Source organism: Ictalurus furcatus, chromosome 4, assembly GCF_023375685.1.
Source record: "Ictalurus furcatus strain D&B chromosome 4, Billie_1.0, whole genome shotgun sequence".
Taxonomy (NCBI): domain Eukaryota; kingdom Metazoa; phylum Chordata; class Actinopteri; order Siluriformes; family Ictaluridae; genus Ictalurus; species Ictalurus furcatus.
Window position 1 is genome coordinate 29,970,883 of NC_071258.1, and position 15,071 is coordinate 29,985,953.

Genomic DNA, 15,071 nt, shown 5'->3' on the forward strand with positions numbered 1-15,071 from the left:
AGGGTTTAAAGTAGAATTACTTTAGAAAGGTAGAGCTATCCAAGGAACCCTAAGTGTATGTATATACACAAATAAACCAAGTTAGTAGTTTATTAGTGATGTCTAGTGGTACATCTAGAAAATCTTTACAAAGGGGTGGAGTTTTAGAAGAATGGCGTGTTCATGCAGTGGTTTGCTAAATTGTAGTTGTCTGTTTATCCATGCACGCTTGTTTCTACCGATTTGCTGTATACCCAAGACAAATTCACATAATATATTGATTGCTCAATATGGTTTATTCCATAAAGATGTGTTCTATGGGGTAGCAAACACAATAAAGAGGTGGAAACCGCCCCCACAAAGACCTAATCAATTGGCAAATCAACCTACAGTTCATTTTCTTATAATCTCTTGCATCCCTGATACAAATATATTGTGTTTTAAAAACCTTTATCTCTTATTGAAGGTAATTCGTTCATAATTCTGAAATAAAGCATGCATAAAGCATGTGTTGATTGAAACTGTCCCTCTCCCATGAAGGTGGCACGGAGATGGGGCAAGAGGAAGAACAAGCCCAAGATGAATTACGAAAAGCTGAGCCGTGGTCTGCGCTACTACTACGACAAGAATATCATCCACAAGACATCAGGCAAGCGCTATGTCTACCGTTTCGTGTGTGACTTAAAGAGCCTTCTGGGATACACACCTGAGGAGCTGCACGCCATGCTGGATGTCAAACCCGACACGGACGAATGAAAGACCAGTCCGGGAGTACCGGGGCCGCGAGACTTTCCTCCCTTATCCTCACAACAGTGGGTGTTTATTTTGGATCCAACCAAGTCCCGTCTTCATACCTAGTCATGGTTCCGGTCTTGTTTTGAGCTCATGACTGCAGCTATCGCAAAAGGACCCATTCCAAACCTTACCAAAGTTCATAGTCTGTAGCGTGTATCATAATTCAGCTCTGAACAGAAAACAGTGAGTTTTCCAGCAGAGCCGCCATTTTGACCCAGCAGCACCTAAAAACAGACTGCAGTAGAGGGGTGGGACTAGGAAAGAACGAAGGACTCGTTCCTAAAGTGGATATTGTGTGGATGGAAAGTTCCATAAATATGTTGCCAAAGTTACAGAAAAATGGAACTTTTACAGAAATATTTACTATTAAGTTACTGTTGCCGTCTCAGAGTCCTCAAACGGACCACACGAAAAGAAAGTATTTTATTTTTATTATCATTTTTGTTTTCTCTAATATGTTTGTGCCAGTATTACTTTTTTCATATGTAAATGAAGGATTGATAATGCCAAAAATGTTTTTTTTTTTTTTTAATTATTTTTTTTATTTCCCCATGTGTATAGAGTCAAAGACATACAAGTCGCATAACTGAAAACTCAGCAGGCGAGACCAGAGACTGCTATTTTACTCGCAGTTCAGTTAAAAGAAAAGCCTCTCACTGAAACCGAGAACGGGTGACAGACACGACCGAAAGTAGCCGTTTTTCTGCTCGAGGGCGGCAAGCTGTGAACACACCCGCCCTCGACTTATGAGCAGGAGTCTTATGCTTCTAAGCGAGCACATCTTAGGCAGCTGTTAAGCACGGCCCGTCTCAGATCTCTTTTTTTTTCTAATCTCTAACGTTACGACAAAGGACTTCAAGCATCTCTTGCCTTAGTTTCATGTCTATGTTACCACTCCTGTCACTCGCCCTCACATCTTGTTTTGTCTACGCCGTCTTTTGAGAGCACATGTGATGTAAACACGTCTGTAATCTTGCTGTCTATCATGAGACAGAGTGAAGGGTATGTAAGTGGAACACAATAGAAATGTCATTTAACTGATCTAGTCCTCTTTTGTGAGATGATTGATAGCAGGAAACAGGCTTCCCGATGAGCCGAGACCAAATTTACTGTATGTCCTTGTGTCCTTGTGTTTTAGTTAGCGTATCTGAGGACAAATAGCTGAATGTAATAGAGATCTTAGCCATACGTCTGACAGAGTTGTTGATCACTGAAGTGAAGGTTGTGTGAGTGATTTGAGCATGGGATAGTAAGGGATAATGTTTGGATAGGCAGAAGAAAGTAGGGGTGTAACAGTTTCAGACTGTTTTAAAGATAGACATGGACGCGTTACGTTCAAGAAAATGGCCGATGATGCTACCGCAGTCGTTGTAGCGCCAGCTTCGGATCTAAATAACGTTAGCACAAACATGGCCTGGCCTACAACACAACTGAAATACAGCCAAAAATATTATGCACAGATATTGAATTGATTTCAGTTACTAGTATAAGTAAGGAAAAAAACACAAACGGAGCATGCTGTTATAAAAGAAATAATAAACGTTAAGGTGGTGTGATAAGGTAGCTGACTCATAGCATTATTTTTCCAATAACCTCATGTCCTGAAGTGTTTTATTCCTCTTCCAATACAGTGATTTGCCAACAATTGCAGACTTTTTATTAATTAAAGAATGACACTTATTTTTGTTTAACCCCTTTAATGTTGAAACAAATTTGTTCTGTTTTCATTCAGCAGCTAGAATCATTCCCTCACCAGCCTCGCTCTCCCTTGCGCTCATTTTTCCAGAAAACTAAAGAAGTTTGTTCTTTTAAAGAAAAAAAAAAAAACCCCACAAAGTACAAAGATCTCTTTAAGATGTTTCTTTAAGGCTTTAAGACCTCCTCTGGAGGAAAACCTGCCTATTACAAAGCGCTAACACTGGAGACTCTTTCCATAAATGTTAAATAAACTTCTCCTTATGGAAAACATCACCATGTAATGTTTGAATCATCATCTGTATATATGGAGAGTCTTACAATGCAAGTGTCCGTGTGTAGAATCAGAATTCAACAGCGTTGGAGTATAATACATTATTTAAGCCTGTTGCTAGCAGGGTGACTCCGGTTCCTGTTGCCTTTTCAGTCGTGGTTTGTGTTCCAAAGGACACGCAGGCCTTGTGGGAAAAAAAAAAATTCAAACAAAAAATTGCCGAAGTTACTGTAAGACGTCTCATTTACACGATGTTATTGTTTACAGTGGTATGCTTGCCGCCTCGATGGGTTTCATTTCAGAATCGTCTATTTGTACAGATTGTGTTTCAAAACGCTTTATTACAAGACCTAGAATGAACAAATAAGCCACTGTTGAAGGAGAAATAACACTGAAATGCATGTGAGGTCTCGGAGCTGAAGGATTCGATGCGCATCCACACCGCTGAAGGACCAAACCCACATTCCAGTCATCTTTTTTTTTTATGTGTTTCCAATGAATTGACGTGATGATGCTTTTACTGTGGATTGAATCGGGTAATAAAATAAAATAAAATAAGCAGATTTAATTACATTCAATTAAAAGACGAATAGTGGGTTGATGAGATGTTGTAGGAAGTGATCCTGGATCTGTAATGGAAACGGGATGGAGATATGGTTCATATGCGTGGTTTTCGATTTTAAGAGGTGTTACATGACAATGTTGTATTCTTCCTTGTTTCCTTAACTCATGCTTCATAACGTCCGGAAATGTCGCATGGTATTATGTTACTGTCTTTTTCTGCTTGATGAATGAAGAGTAGATATCGTCTTAAATGTCAAGTATATTCTTTCTAAGAACAAAAAAAATGTTGAACATATGTATCAAAAGCAACTATTTTGATTGACATGTGCATAAAGTTTGTGATGAGGTCAAATCACAAAACCATTAATGAGGAAAATTTAGTTTAAAAAAAAAAATTCAGTTGTTCTTTTGTTTTGTACAATTTATAGTGTTTCTGTATTTTTTTTTTTTTGTTAAATGAAATTTTTTAATGTATTTAGTTCATAAACATTTGAATATTTTTCAATAATTTATATTTTATAAAACTTTGAAATATGAGACGCAGACAGCTGGTGCTTTCATGGAGAAAAAAAAATTGAGGTAGAGCAGGACCAAATGTAGCGATTTTTTTTTTCTTTTTTCTTTTCTTTTTTTTTTTATACAGAAAAAGAAGTTGATATGAAATTTAAAGACTTGTCTGCATATACAGTTATATAGAGAAAAGGCTGATGCTGGCCCATCATTAAGTTCTGCCGAAGAGTTTTATAAATGGTAGCTTCTATTTCTTATTGTACTTCAAATTGTTATGTTATAAAATGTACATGAAAAAAAAAAATTCACATAAGTGTGTTGGTGTGTTTTACTTTGTGCATAAAGTTACAATATTCACACCCCTTGCACACAAACACACACACACAGGTAGGATTTGCTTACGCATGCAGTAGCTTTGCAGATTATGTGGAAGATTTGTGGTTGAGTTTATTATAAACCGTACTTGAAATGTGTCAGCTGTCACCCAGAGCTTAACAGCTATATCAGACTGTGTATATATATTATGAACTGAAGTGTTTCTGATCATGGAATATGTTCTATCACACTACTTGAGCAAGTATCACATTATCATAGAGCAGAGTCTAAAGGTCTGAGCTCTAGCTATCACTATCATTTAGCATGCACAAGAAATTCAGAGCTCATTGCAGTTTCATCAGATTATAACGATATCACATTGAAGGTATTCTTCATTAATATAAATCAACATACGGTTAATGTACAAACACTAATGTAACTTTCATAACTTTCAATATGAGTTGGGCTGATTTGCACTGAGTTGCAGTGGGCTGATGTGAGTTTTTGATATATGATGACAGCATTTCTTGCTAGTGACAAATAATCAAGTATGGGTTGATGTTATTTTTAGCGTTAGTGTTAGTTTTAGTTAAAATAACGATTTAAAAAATGGTCATGTTATCAAAATGCTATAAAGTCTTCAGTCTTAAAGATTTTCCCATTGTTGAAAACTTATTACAAAGTATGTGCAGTATAGTATATCTATCCATCCATCCATCCATCCATCCATCCATCCATTTTCGGTACCGACGACACCCTGGAACCAACCCATTACAAGACACAATCACACACACACTCACACAAACATTCACACACTATGGACAATTTAGAGATGACAATCAGCCTACAATGTATGTCTATGCACTGGGGGAGGAAACTGGAGTACCCGGAGGAATCCCCCGAAGCACAGGGAGAACATGCAAACTCTGTACACACAGGCAGCAATCGATCCCCCAACCCCACAAACGTGCTAATCACTTAGCCAACATGTCCCTCCAGTATAGTATATCGACAATGATATACTTTTGATTTCTTAAATAGCAATGCATTTTAAAAATCCATTTCTTTTGATCCATTTAAGACCCCAGGAATGAGTTCTTTCTAGAGAAACAATTGATTTACATTAACTTGTTACATTGACCTCATTATTTAAACCTGTGATTTGAATTATAGCCAGAACTTAGATTAACTGCTGTTATGGAAAATTAATAAACACTTTGTGATTTAGCAGATTTGAGAATTCAACATTGCTGTGATACAATATAATGACATTAATATCAAAATAATCTATGACAAGAGAAGAGTTTTCATAAAGCTCATCACAAATCAGTGGACAAATACAGTATAACTGTTAAACGGGAGGGCGAGCATCACATAGAATGTTCTCTCTAACATTATTTTATGATGCTTTTCAAAAACAAGTCTTTGCATTTCAATTCCAAAGGGTTTTTTTTGTTTGTTTTTTTTTTCAATTATTTATTTTTAACACCTCAGACATTCATTAGCGAGGTCTGGTCTGGTGTACACTCTGTTCAAAATGGTTAAATGTAAAACATGTAAGGAGGGTTAGTGGGTTCGTCCCTCTGGGGAAAGCCTTAAAGGTTCTAACCCTACAACTGAGTGCTTCACTATCAGCAGGAACTCTAACTATACCTTTAAAACTCTAGTCTTTTTTCTAAGTGCGTAGTGCTGCAGGGTTAAACATGCATCTGTGCAGTACTATGGCTTTTGCACAATGGGAATCAGAAACACTGGTGCAAGATTCCAGGCAGTGTATCTGTCCCTGTGGTTTACTCGGGGGCATGTCTAGAGGGAGACACTTTGCTCGTTTGTGTCCCTCGTTAATGACTGCGTCCCCTTTGGAGGGCGCTAGTGACGTCAGCACTAAAACAGGCACACTAGAGCCATTCACTTATTTGTAACCCCATGCTCCAATAAATTCCTCATGTCTAAATAAAAACACACATGGACTATCGTTCTCACTCCTCTCTCCACTAGCTCCTCTCGCTTTGAAATGCTGCAGCTGGCTGGCGAAGACGCTAAGGAATCTGCTCAAGAAAAGAGACCATGAGATCAGAAATTGAGGGTGGGGGTTTTGGGTTTCAGGAGCTCCAGTGTTGAATTAACACTTACAGTGTTATTCAAGTTAAGCTGGATACAAAATGGAATTTTTTTATACATAGCCTAATGGGAATACATTCAAGGTCAGGGTTGGATATCCCAGGAACACTATCCCAGGAACACTGGATGCAAGGTGGAGGGGTGGGGACAACTGTTTGGGGAAAAGCTAGAAACCTCAAGCTAACATGTCTGGGTGTACAAAATAAAAATAAATAAATAGATAGAAAGCTGTCTGCAAGTTTCCCCACAAGGCTTAAAGAAATCAAAGGGAAAAGCTATCCCATACTAAGTTACTTTATTTGTTATATTCTTGCTAATTTCCTGACCAATGATTTATTGTTAAAACCATTAAAAGATTAATATTTTGCCATTTTGGGCTTAGCCCATTTTTTGTTTTTTGTTTCATTGTTTTGTTTTTTTGGGCTTGGCCCAGCAGTGTATAGGACCCCACTCCATTGCAGAGCAAAAAGCAACTTGCCATTACCCTACATGGCGGCTGGAGATATTCTTACAAGTATTTTGGCATTGGAGATAGTAAATGAAACCAAACATATAGTCTTTTGGTGTTGCTAGAATTAAAATATAAATATTTTACTGTTTAATTAAATCTTAGGAAAACGACTTTTACAGAAAGCTTGGTTAGAAAATCATTTCTATATTGTTTAATCAAGACAATATCATGCACTCATGAAATACACACACACACACACACACACACACACACACACTTCTACACACATATATATTTCATGCCACTAGTCAGTAAAAATCTAATGTAAATTCAACAATATCTTCACTGATCACTTTAATAGGTAAAATAGGTGTAACAGGTGTACACCTGCATATTCATGCTATTATCCAGTTGGCCAATCATGTGGCAGCAACGCAATACATGAAATCGTGCAGATACAGGTCGAGGTTCAGATAATGTTCACATCAAACATCCGAATGGGGTAAAATGTAATCTCAATGACTTTGCCCATAGTTGTTGGTTTGAGTACTTTAAACTGGGATCTCCTGGGATTTTCATACACAACAGTCTCTAGAGTTTACACAGAACTGTGTGAAAAACAGAAATCATCCAGTGACCAACAGGTCTTCATGCAGAACTACCTTGTCAATGAGAAAGGTCAGAGGAGAATGGCCAGACTGCTTCGAGCTGACACAAAGGCTACAAAAAGCCACTCTTTACAACCATGGTGAGCAGAAAAGCATCTCAAAATGCACAACATACAGCATAGAAACTCGATGAGCTACAACAGAAGAAGACCACATCAAGTTTCACTCCTGTCAGCTAAAAACAGGAATCTGAAGCTACAGTGGGCACAGGCTTACCCAAACTATAGAGTTGATGTTTTTCCAATAGCCAATTGTCAAGGAATTCTTCTAATTAGGGACAGGAATAAACATGTAAAATTTCATGAATGAATGCAGGTTATCTAGAAACTGAGATTTTTGGTTCTTAATACAGAAAAAAACTGAGGTGGGGGGGGGGGGGCATGTTTAATGTGTTTCCACTCTGCAGGGTGTCCCAATAGTGTCCATACATAAGGCACTATGTTTGGCAGCACCACATCGGTTGTGCCTTCATCATTGGATGTTCGTGGAGGTCCACTTCTCAGTCGGTCAGCAACACTTCCAGCCTTTTTGAATTGGTTAATAAGTTTGGCAGCAGTGTTGTGTGTGATGTGCTGCCATGTTTCCTTTAAAAGTCCATCGCAACCTTGGGACAGCTTCTTGATCCAGCCATGAGAATGATTTCAGTATGTTCTTCTTTTATCAAAGGCGTTCTTAAAGGCTGTCTGAAAAAAACAAAACAAAACTATATATATATGTATATACATATATATATATATAAACTAAGTACGAACATTTTTGCTAAAAAGTGTTAATTACCCCTATGTATGGAGACATTTGGGACACCCTGTAGTTCGGTAAAGGAAATTGAGGTTTATCATGATAACACATGAATATCATGACATTTTATGAAGCTTTTCAGGAATACATGACATGAAATGATTGTGGTTTGGTGGTGGAGTGAATTAAACATCGTTCTGATGTGTTTTCGTATTTTTTTTTATATGACTACACTGTAAAAGAAGACATGTTGTAGATGAAACATATTCAAAGACCTGAAAGAAAAATGATGGACGTGACCAGAATTGTCATTTCTGCCTGTCATGCCTTGCTTTAAGCACTCAGCTAATGATAAACCACATTCATAGGTCTTAATTTAATACTGTGTTCTTTTGTGGTTTATAAATCCAGACATATGGAAAAGATCAAAATGACTAAAGTGTCTGCAGATAATTGGAGCTTATACTTGGATATTTCACAACTACCAACCCACACACACACACACACACACACACATTGTTCAGGATTTTCAAGGTCTGTCTCACAATTTAGCAGAATTTGCTCGTTCTGCACAGGTGGTTTTACTCTCTTCTACCTACCATAACTTCACATTCAGCACACACACACACACACACACACACACACGCACATTAGTCACTAGCCTTTGGCTCACACCTGTCACTTGGAAAGTATGATAAGGACTTTATTTTTAAAGTACACTTGAGCTGGCCTAAAATGTCTGTACTGATAACAGATCCTTCTAAAATTAGTTTCCAAATGAAACAATTGAATGTTGTATTTTTAACAGTCGTTGGATTCATATAAAAAGGATAAGAAAAAAGGAGCTGTGTATGGATTAGTTCTGTGTAAAAGAGAAGATATGATAAAACTCCACTGAGTACAGACTGATGCTTTGCAGCGAAATCTTGTTTTTGAGTTGAATGTGAGCTAAACACTGCTCGAGCAGAAGAGTTAAACGTGTGCAGTGTACCTGTGGCTTTGTCGGTATCAACAGTTGGGGATTTCAAAGGGTAATTTACATATCGTGCTGTGGAAAGTTTCCATTGCATTTGGGTGCAGAAAAAAAAAAAAGAAGAAAACTAAAAAGAAAAAAGAAAAAAAAAAAAGAGGGCAAGTCGTGTCATACCTGGTGGTGTTAGACACTTTTCTATCCATGCCTGTCTGTCTGCCTCTGTCTCTCTCAGTCTCTCTGTCTGTCTCTCTCTCTCTCCCACATACACACACATACACACACTCACTCACTCAAAGCATGCTGAAGTAGATTGCTTAGTGCTGACTCTCAGCCCAAATATTTATGCTAAAGACTGGCAGGCTCCAGCTGTCTCATGTCCTGTCAGGCTCCCAGAAAGCCCAAGAATCCTCACTTCAGGAAGACTAAAACTGATTTTATCCCAAAGTTGCTCAAAAACTTTCACTTCCAGAGAACAGAAGCAAAGTTCACTCTAAAATCCTGGAACAATTTTATTCGTAAACCATAAATAAACCACCACCCATAATGGCAAACTATTCATTGTTCAAAGTTCCAGACAATTCATTTTTATTTGCATAGCACTTTTAACAGCTGGCATTGTGATGAAACGGCTTTACAGAAATCTGAACGTACTGTAGATATCGAGCCTTAATAAGCAAGCCAGAGGAGGCAGCAGCAAGGAAATACTCCCTGAGAGGATGAGGAGGAACCCAATAGATAGTAGATCACATAATGATCATTATACTGTAGTTATACAGAGGAAAAGGCAAAATGTCATGAACAGAAATGGTTGAAAAACTGTACATTTATTTCAAAATGACTATTAATTTCTGAATAAAAATCAACTGAAGTTACAGTTCAGGAGTAATGAGTAAGGCAGTCAATCAATTGGACATTAATGTTAGTAATCAAACTTGGAAAAAAAAAAAAAAAACCTTTGAATGTGGTTGGACTTTGTTGGACCACGACCAAATGAACCAAATAAAATGGCCACTAATTATTTGTTTATTCATGTTAAAGCATGGTGACAGAGTGGTGCAGCGGATAGCACTGCTACCTCTGTTCGGTTTACTGTCCGTGTGGTTTTACATGTGCGACCTTGACGGTTTCCTACAGATTCTGCAGTTTCCTCCCAGAAAAAAAAAAACAACAAACATGTCAGTAGGTGGATTGGCTAAGCTGAATTGCCCCTAGTTGTGAGAATGTGTGAATGTTGCGCCTACAATGGAGTAACATCCTGACTTCCTTGCTCACACTGGACGCACCACAACCTTGACCAAGATAAAGCGCTAACTGAAGGTAAATGAATGAATGAATGAATGACTTTCAAAGCATTTTATTATGTAACTATTAAGTCCCACTATTTGGTGTCAGCCAGAAGAGGATGGTTCCCATTTAAGTCTGGTTCCTCTCAAGGTTTATTCATTATCTCATCCTTGCCACTATCAACTTTGGCTTGCTCATTAGGGCTTGCTAATCTATAAAGCTGCACTGTGAGAATAATTAGAGCTAAATGAGATACAAAAACAAATTTGGACTGAGTATTCATTGATTACTGTGAATTTTAATAAAGATCCTTGCATTGGTTCCTAATCGTTTAATGTGTACGCTATGTAACCTTTCACATGAATTCGTACTGTACATGTCAATCAATTTGTTATGCCTTTACAATCAGTTAGTTTAGCAATACCTACCTTTACCTTAGCATCGCTGATGCTAAATACTTACAATATACTGTATGATACATACATGACAAAAAGCTAAAGCTAATGGTCCCCTGCATGAACGTCAAAATATTTTAAGAGTGATTATCCTCATAATGCATGCTAAGGTCTTGCCGGTTCCATTACAGCATCTCATCTTCATCTTCACTAACCGCTTTATCGTGGTCAGGGTCGTGTACATTACAGCACAGCTTATGAAATACGATAGGTCCCTGGTTTCTCTTACAGCCTGGACTCCATTCTGGGTTCAATATCCTCAGTGCTGGAATCTGGTTCTGGTCAATAGCAACCAGGGAAATAGATTGGTATCCTGGGACGTGGTGGAGCATCCATGTGGACTCCCCGTGGACTCAGTGTCAGACGTAACTGTGTCTTCTCATGGCTCCAGTTCAGATTGCTCATCTGCAGGCTGAGAAGTTTTCAAGAAACCCCTTCAATACTTGTCAGTTAACAAGCAAGAGCACTTTGACCTTGATCTATTCTAATCCTCTTTATGAAAAAAGAAGACCATCATTCAATATACACCCCCCCCCCCCCCCAGTGCACTGCAGTGATAGTGTTCTCCAGTTTCTGTCTTTATTTGTCTCTGTCTTTGGCTGTGAAATGGAGTTAAGATGTCCCGGCCCAGATAAGGCCACAGGTGGGACGTGTATTATAAAGGTTTATAGGGGTCGAGGCTGGGGGTTTCTCCAGCTTTAGCTCCAATTTGCATTTTTATTACACTTGTTCAGACCTATGGTAATGTGCCATTGAACCTGCGAGGAACCTGTAGCACCTCGCCTCCTCATTTCTCAGATGACAGTGCCCATGCCAGGGCGGTGGCGTATTCATGAGGGGCCAGGAGACGGAGACCTGGCATTCGTTGACAGGAAATGAACCGGCTTCAGATGGTAATGTGGGCTTTCCATCAGGAATGCTGATTGATTTTTTGTTTCAGTTCTCTGACGGCTCATAACAGACACAATGAAAAAGAGCAAGCTCCAAGAAGCGCAGTTGACAGAAAAGGCTGAGGGTCAGTAAGGCAGGGGAGGCCCTGAGCTAAAATTATTATTTCACACCAGCCATTAAGGATGTGGAGTGCTTGCTGAATGGGTTTATTATCCTCCCATTGTGGTGCTTTGATACTGGACGCTGGCCAGGAACCGTGCCAGCTATGGCTACATACATAATGCAGCTCTTGGTATTTACGAGGGCACCGTGTTTGCGTAGGCGTCGACTTCTCAGCACTTTTACCCTCTTCTCTCTATTTTATAAGTCCTGGGATATTTCAGCTGTCTAGTAATTGTGATTCCAGGCATATGTTTGCTCTTTTCGTACAAGTGTGTGTGTGTGTGTGTGTGTGTGTGTGTGTGTGTGTGTGTGTGTGTGTGCAGCTGGATTAGTACAGAATCTGGTCCATGTCCAGTTGCTGCTTGGAGTGTTTTCACTTCTCTTTCACTGCGCTGCGGCTGGGAGTCAGCACTCCTTTCCCAGGACATCTGCTCCCCCGCACACCATGGAAAGCCTCTGCTCCAATTGCAGTCTTTCAAACACCCTTTGGCTGAGCCGACAGCAAGCTCTGATTGGCTGGCCAAGGCAGAGCCCAGAAAGTGAAGACTTAGGCCTGAGAATTTTCCGAAATTTTCCTTCTCCACTCCGCCCCCACTTTACCTCTACCCTTACCCTTACTAGCTAACATCTGCTTCCAATCACAGTGTCTCCTAAGAGACTACCCCTCCACCCCCAAATTCACCACACTGACTGCCCCCCCCCCCCCCCATTCTAAAAACCCACTCCTCAACGACCCTTATCAGAAAACCTCTGAAAAAACTGGGATAGACTTTCAGATTTATGTTTGGTCATGATAGTAATTCCCATCCCTCCATGAAAGGTTTATAAGACAACACCAACATAGCATCTGGGTTGATGTAAAACTATTGGCTGAGGTATTGAAAAAGAACAAGTGGAGAGCTGGATAAAGAAAGGAGACTGTAAGTGATGTGAGAAACAGGGTATCTGTGGGAAAAATCCATGGAAAAATTGGACTGAGAATGGAAGAATTGTCAAGTGGGTGTGCAGAACAGAAAGCCATGACATTCTCCATAATACACTACACTTCAATTGATATATAATCCTAAAAGGGAAGAAAGTGAAGCCTTCACAGCAGTGGTGGATAAAACACCTACTCAACATGTAACTGAAGAATAAGGGATGACAGCGAAAGGGAAAGTAATGAGCCCAGAATAAATGCGTAGGTTAAGTGGATGGGGAAAAGAGGCTGCTGGATGACACGTAAATGTTTAAAATGGATGCAAGGGTGGGAGGTGCAAAGGGCTGGTGTGTACATTCACAGCAGGACCGTTGAACTGCTGCTGTAAGCAAACTCTCCCACGCCATCTTCAAGACATAACCAATCATCTTTTTTTTTCTCTCCTGAATCACCTAAGCTCAAGTCAAGTCCTCTCTGAAAACCAATTTCTCCTGTGTGGCCACTGCTAAAGCTTTTCTTTACATGCATTTCAACTACAGTGACAGTATCATTAGCTAATAATAACACATTCTTTCCATGAAATATATTCACAACTAAGCCTACAACGGGCTTACAGAAACAAACCATTACCATGGGGATCCTTTTCTGATCGTCTTTCTGTGTTCTTTGAGATGCTTTGCTGTTCTGATGTTAGCATCTGGAAAAGCCATGTTTGTTTTGGTAGAGAAATATGGGATATACACTTGCCTCATTATGATTCCCTGCTTAATGCAAAGGGTGGTGAGATTACTGGATGGAAAGCATTCTCACAAGGACTATGAGCATAGAAATGACCCGACTGTCAGTGTCAGATCTGATGTTCATACTTTTTGAGAACATGACCCCATTATCTTCCTTCTTCCATCATTTATGATGACTTGGTATCTTGAAGATTGTGTTACTGATTCAGAAATGTAGATAGCATTCAAGTGTGTAGCAGGTCAGTCACTCAGAATACAGAAATGGAAACACAATATCACATTAATGTTCTGTCATGGTGATGAAAAAAGATAATTTGCAGAACTAGACTTTGTGGAACCACAGTAACCAAGCCTCATGGTCTTAATGCTAATCAGATACCTAGCTCTCAGACCTAACTATGAAAGGTATACATGGCTGAAACAACACAACAATTGAATAAGGCCTTAATTTCAGCCAGTTATATTCTTTACTTGTAGATGGTGTAGGTTTTATTTTAACATACTATATACAGGTTGTCATGATGCAGTTTATCAGGCTTAAAATAATTAAAGAATGACATGTGATACATTTTATTTGTTTACAATTATAGTTAATGTTGTGGAACATCCATGAGACAAATTAGTTCCTGCTAGCAGCTACAGTGCCATGAAAATTTCATTTTATTTATAAATGGAAAAAGGTTATGCAACATCTACTATATCACCTATGTGAAAAAGTAATTAACCCCCTATACGTTATAACTGGGTGTGCCACCTTTAGCAGCAACAATTGCAACCAAACGTTTCTGATAACTGGAGACCAGTCTTTCACATGGCTGCTGAAGAATTATGGCCCACTATTCATTGCAGAATATATATAATTTGGCCACTTCGGGGGACTTTGGAGCATGAACTGCCATTTTAAGGTCCTTCAACGGCATCTGAATGGGGTTCAACTTAAGTGTTTGACTTAGCCAATCCAGAACCTTCTTTTTTTGTGCCATTCAGACGGGGACTTTGGATCATTGTCTTGCTGTATAACCTGATTATGCTTGAGCTTCATTACACTGGCTCCCAGGCCAGTGAAGCAAACATCCCCACACCATCACACTACCACCACCATGTTTGACTGTTCCTATGTTGTTCTTACTGTAGAATGCTGTATTAGCTTTACCATATGTACCTTGATTCATGTCTTCCAAAAAGGTCAAGGCTCTTTTGACTCATCAGTCCAAAGACCATGATCACATAAAAGCTTGGGGGTCATCAAGGAGGTTTTGTTGGCAAATGTGAGATAAGCTTTTATGTTCCTATTTGTCAACAATGGTTTTCACCTTGCAACTCTCCCATATATAACATTTTTTGCCCAATCTGTTTGGTGGAATCATTAGTGGCTGAACTCATCTGTGGAAAGCAAGTCCTGCAGTTCTGTAGATGTTCATCTGAGACCAAGTTTTCTCCATTTGGAGATAATGGCTCTCACTGTGGTTCTCTGGAGTCCCAGAGTCTTATAGACGGCTTTGTAACACTTTCCAGACTCGTATTTCAAAAACATTTT

General features: G+C 39.1%; 1 protein-coding gene across 2 annotated transcripts in view; it reads left to right on the forward strand.

Moving 5' to 3' along the window:
- The window catches only part of ets1 (v-ets avian erythroblastosis virus E26 oncogene homolog 1), a 51,832-nt gene extending 46,606 nt beyond the window's left edge, over window positions 1-5,226 (forward strand). Inside the window, exon 10 of one of the 2 annotated variants that reach the window (XM_053623570.1) lies at window positions 520-5,226. In XM_053623570.1, the coding sequence (XP_053479545.1) occupies window positions 520-735 (216 nt within the window). In that variant the 3' untranslated portion in view covers window positions 736-5,226. The remainder of the gene's footprint in view (window positions 1-519) is intronic. The other variant, XM_053623571.1, reaches the window with a different exon arrangement.
- Window positions 5,227-15,071: the final 9,845 nt, after the last annotated feature.